This window comes from Notolabrus celidotus, chromosome 1 (assembly GCF_009762535.1).
Source record: "Notolabrus celidotus isolate fNotCel1 chromosome 1, fNotCel1.pri, whole genome shotgun sequence".
Taxonomy (NCBI): domain Eukaryota; kingdom Metazoa; phylum Chordata; class Actinopteri; order Labriformes; family Labridae; genus Notolabrus; species Notolabrus celidotus.
This window is the reverse complement of record NC_048272.1, coordinates 12,587,838-12,592,833: the sequence shown is the minus strand read 5'-3', so window position 1 is coordinate 12,592,833 and position 4,996 is coordinate 12,587,838. Positions and strand designations below refer to the sequence as shown.

The 4,996-nt window shown below is 40.8% G+C and overlaps 1 protein-coding gene across 2 annotated transcripts; it reads left to right on the top strand.

Annotated features, from left to right (window-relative positions):
* The first annotated feature begins 576 nt into the window (after positions 1-576).
* LOC117817481 (leucine-rich repeat-containing protein 3-like) lies at positions 577-4,996 on the top strand. Of its 2 annotated transcripts, none has more exons than XM_034690211.1 (2): positions 577-809; positions 3,889-4,996. In XM_034690211.1, exon 2 carries the CDS (start codon positions 3,956-3,958, stop codon positions 4,811-4,813), a length of 858 nt encoding a protein of 285 aa, XP_034546102.1. In that variant the 5' UTR covers positions 577-809; positions 3,889-3,955; the 3' UTR covers positions 4,814-4,996. The 2 variants fall into 2 exon arrangements, with proteins under 2 accessions (XP_034546102.1, XP_034546110.1); XM_034690219.1 differs by lacking the exon at positions 577-809 and adding an exon at positions 1,285-1,404.

The window sequence follows — 4,996 nt, the reverse complement described above, 5'->3', positions numbered from 1 at the left end:
GGATTAAATCCCTCTATGTTTACAGTTTGATACAGGTGTACTTTAATATCTTTACACACACATATTGTATATATCGTGTCCTTCCAATGGAGGTCCACCTGAAATAAATTTCACATTACAAGTGATGCAACTCCCTTTTAATGTTTTTTTCCTCCTGGTTTTCTTATTATGGCAGCTGTACGTGAGATATATTGTTTTCATTTTAGTCCAGGTCTTTGAAGGTGACTTTTTTTTTTTTTTCAGATGTACAATCTGTGTTTATTTGCAGCCTGCTCCTCCTGTCTTTACCTGCCGGGGATTATGAGATTTTGAAAGAAGAGATGGCTCAAAGAATCAAATTACACCTACAGGTAATGAAGTTATTATCTCATGTGGGTAACCAATGTGTTCTCAGAAATCTGACACTGATGCCATCTACAGTAGGGACGTGGAAAAAGACACGAGGGTTACACCCCTCCTCTCATGGTTGTATGTGACACACACACACACACAAAGAGAGAGAGAGAGAGAGAGAGAGAGAGAGAGAGAGAGAGAGAGAGAGAGAGAGAGCGTTTGCCCCACATCTTTGTTGCTATAACTACCCTCTGCTTCGACAGTCGGAGATGAAGCCGTCTGCAGGCGACAAACCGAGCACGGACCCACTGCTGCTGCTCACATAGTTTCCCACAGATGTATTTACACCAGAGAAGAGAAAAGAAAATGAAGATACCGGGTCTGTCTGCTGGATTGAGCTGAAGAAAAACTTTAAACGGAATTTTAAAAATATATTTGACAGTTTTTTGGATCTTAAACTTCACAAAATTGAACAGGTAAATTGATTTTTTTATTTGGCAAAAAGTCTTCATAGCTACCGTGTAAAAACTTACCCTAATTTATGCTATGTAATGTTTGATGCACTTTTGGTAGTCGACTATTTATAATTTTATCCTTTCTGTTAGTGCTGGGCGATCCCACACTTTTATGATTCAATACCGAATACTTTTTTGGCAATTTATTCAATACCCAATACAAATACTTTCAGTGATTTAAAAAATAATAATAATAAAATGCAACGCTCGAAAGACAACTCGCATGACAAATACTGTTAATTTAACAATATGCAAATCCTTTGGTGGCGTTTTTTTAAACAATGAAATACATTTAGAAAAACACATAAATAATTAACATCCTTTATTTAAACTATCTGAGTTGAAAACTTAAAACAGCCTCTTCGGTATAAAACTTTGGAGTAAGTTACCCTAAAAGAATCTGAAGTGACACATGCGCCTTTATTTCGCATTTATTAATCAGTATCAATATTTTGTTATTTTATATAATAGTAATCGATACTCAAATGAGTAGTTTGTGAGAATCGATATATCGATACCACAGAATCGATACGCCCCCCACTACTACCTGTGTGAGGTGAGTTTAATACTTGAATTTCTATTTTTTTTTTTACCGCTGTTAACTTCAGCTTCCCCTGTCAAAACCTCGACTAATATTAGTTTGGTGCTTTATTTCAGAGGATATAACGAATGTCAAATGTGCATTTTCAAACTAAGTTAAGTAGCTTTTTAGGGAGACTTTTTCGTGTCAAAAGTTGCAAAACAGGGGAATAACGTGTCATGTTCTATTTTGTTTGTTAGTCTGAAGCTAAAAAGCTATTATGTGGGATTCGTTGCCTCAGGACGGTCCAGCCGACCTAATTTAATGTCTACTTGAAATGTGGTGCAGGTTAATTAGATACAGCTGAGGCTATGATACTTAAGATGACCTCAGACCTCAGATACAAGGAGGAAGCAGCCCTTGCTTTGTGTCATTTTAATCTTATTTTAGAGCTTCTGTTACGAAACTGACTGAATTTTAACCTCCAAACAAGAACGCTGGCATAAAGACCCAAAATTTATAGGATATATTCAAATACTTATTCTTATTTCCCTCAACCAATGCCACAGGTGTCAGAATAAGTGGGCTAATGAGTGCAAATTTCAAAATAAGACATCTTTTTTTTCTAATTTATTGTATATTTTTTTATTTCTTTATTGCATGGAAACAGTTTCAACTTTCCAGACCACTGTTCTTTCAAGTGCATAGCATTTCTTTTTCTCCATGTTTCAACGCACATTAAATGGAAATGACATAACAATCAAATAACCCAAACTCAAAACAACCAAAACAAAATAAAATAATACAAAAGAAAAAGGGATTTTTTTTAAAGAAGAGGTGGGTAGGAGTGTCTAGTGCTTTTCTATTTATGATTATGTAAGTTAATGTAGATGTACAGTCTAAGTCTGTTTTTAGAGTAGATTTTATGGAACTTTTTCACATCATCTCTAATTGTGTAATTCGTTTTTTCATCATCTAATGCATGTTGTATTGTTGTTAACCATACCTTTATTTTAGGTGGACTTTGATGTCTCCATGTCCTTGTCACCTGCTTCAAGGCAGACTTTTTATTTCTAGAGCAAATATTAACCTTACTTGCTGCATTTCACTGGGGAAAGAAAGTAGCATGAAATTTCTTTCCCTTTTTTCTTCTTTTTTTAATAAAAATAAAAGACCTGACATGTAAAGGACAAATTCAGCAAAGACATAAAAGACACAGCTTTGTCCACAGGGGTCCACAGACCAAAAGTTCCTCACAGGAGCTTTATGACACCTGGGGAAAAGAGGGGGAGATATGTAATTTGAAAATGTAAATATCAGCTGTAACAACAAGAGCATCTGTATCTACTTTGGCAGCCTCTCCCCATCCCTCTCTTTGTTGATCCCATTCATAATTATTCAGCAGCTGTTAATGTTTGTTGATTGGGGATTTTGCATATGTAACAGGAGGGTTAATGAGGGAGCAGTAAATCCTCATCTCTGCTCATGCAGCGTCCATTTGATGGACATCTCATCAGTCAGACGTCTTTTAAACATATCAAGCAAATCTAGGCTACTGCAAGAGATTGTGTCTGTGCAAGACAAAAGAGGTGCATGACAGCTTTGATTGTATTATAAAGAAGAGGGCAAAGTGGTTCACATTCAAGAGGATTTAATCAAAATCAAGCATGCATTAGAGTCACTGTGTACTGGAACAAAAACATGATACCAAACTTGTCAGAGAAACACCTGATAGATGGTCCAGACAAAGGGAGACTACACAATTGGTCCATCGAGTAAAACAAGGAGGACTGGTGAGACCAAAGGACTTTAAACTATATGATCTTTTCAAACTACATTCCTTTTTTATATAATAACTTCTGCCTCTTTGAACAGGTGCAAACATCCAGACGCCCCCCTGTCTTCTCCAGCTCTGTCGCTAATTGACACTCTGGGACACAGGCAGGATTGATGTGGTGGCCGTTAATAGTGTAGCAGGCAATACTTGGATCATCGATCCCACCCCTCTCTCTAGCCCCCTTTTCCTATACCATGGATGATTTAGGAGCTATGGCATTATGGGAAAATAAATAGAGGCATGAATGAGATGAACATGTATCGATGAGTGTAATGTGATGCTTTTCTTCTGCTCTGGTGGAGGAGACAGCAGGAAAAGTGGCGGACAAGGGCTGCAGATATTTATGTGTAATGATTTATGTCCTTTTGCTCAAAAATACACAAAAAATGTCCAAGTTAAATCAAACACTTAATTAGTAACAGCTGTGAAAACAAAGGGAGTTTTCCCTGCGGATGAATAGTATTTTTGTTCATGTATTTCACATAAAAGTGTTTGTCAGTTCTGCATTTATCAGATCAATCTGCTTAAATCCATTTTAGTGTTGATCTCTTCACCTACTGACCCCTTTCACTCCCCCTTCTCCAACACAATAATCTCACCTCAGTATCCATTTTGACTGCAGAAAAGGAATTGTGTGAAAATAAAATAAGAGACAGAATGACCCTTTTCTTCCTCTCCATCAGATCCTCCTGGTGTACCAGTGTGAATCTGGTTGGGACCCTTTGTGTGTCAGGGGGCTATGGTGAGGCCATGCACACAGGCTGGTGTGAGGAGAGACGTACCAGCATCAGTGGAGGAAGACAGAGAGGTAAAGGAGTGGATCTTCCTTCATGGCTGTGCGTCTCGCTCTTTTTCTCCGCCCTCTGGGGCCAAGTGTATCCGCAGTGCCCGGACAGCTGTCACTGCGCCTGGGACACAGCCACGGTGCTGTGCTCAGATGCCGGGCTTCGGGAGATCCCAGAGGGGATCCCGCCGGACACCGTCTCCCTCCACCTGGAACGCAACTACATCCGTAACATCCCTGAGAGTGCCTTCAGTGACCTGGTCCACCTGCGGGACTTGGACCTCTCCCACAACCGTATCGACTCGCTGGCCTCGGGGGCCCTGCGACATCTGGGGCCTGAGCTGCGCCTGCTCGATCTCTCTCACAACCAGCTGAGGCAGACCAGCAGAGATGAGTTTGGCTCCACACGTGCAAAGACTCGCCTCTATCACAACCCCTGGCACTGTGACTGCGCCCTTCAGGAACTGATGGAGACTCTGAACCTGGAGCCTGAGACGGTGAACGGGATCATTTGTGAGACCTCGGTGCGGGGGTTGGGTGAGGGGAGCAGGTGGGAGGACCCGGGGTCGCAGGGCGAGCATGCAGGTCAGCCTCTGGTTAAACTGCTGGATTCTGGGGTGAATTTCTGCAGCCTGCAAAGGAAAACTACAGACGTAGCCATGCTGGTGACGATGTTCGTGTGGTTCTTCATGGTCATTGTGTACGTGGTGTACTATGTGAGGCAGAACCAAGCTGAGGCCCGCAGGCATTTGGAGTACCTGAAGAGTCTGCCCAGCCCACGCAAGACCCCCACAGAGACGGACACTCTGAGCACCGGATTCTGAACTCCTTCTCAAATTTAATTGAAAGTGACTTATAATCCAAACCTGTTTTGATGTAGAGCCACTGCTAAACTTCAAAAATGCTGTGTGGATTTACTGTAAGTCCACTGTGGAAGATACTGATGAAAAGAAAAACACCTTTTACAGCTGTTTCTAGGCGATTACAATATTTCTTCACATTTGTTA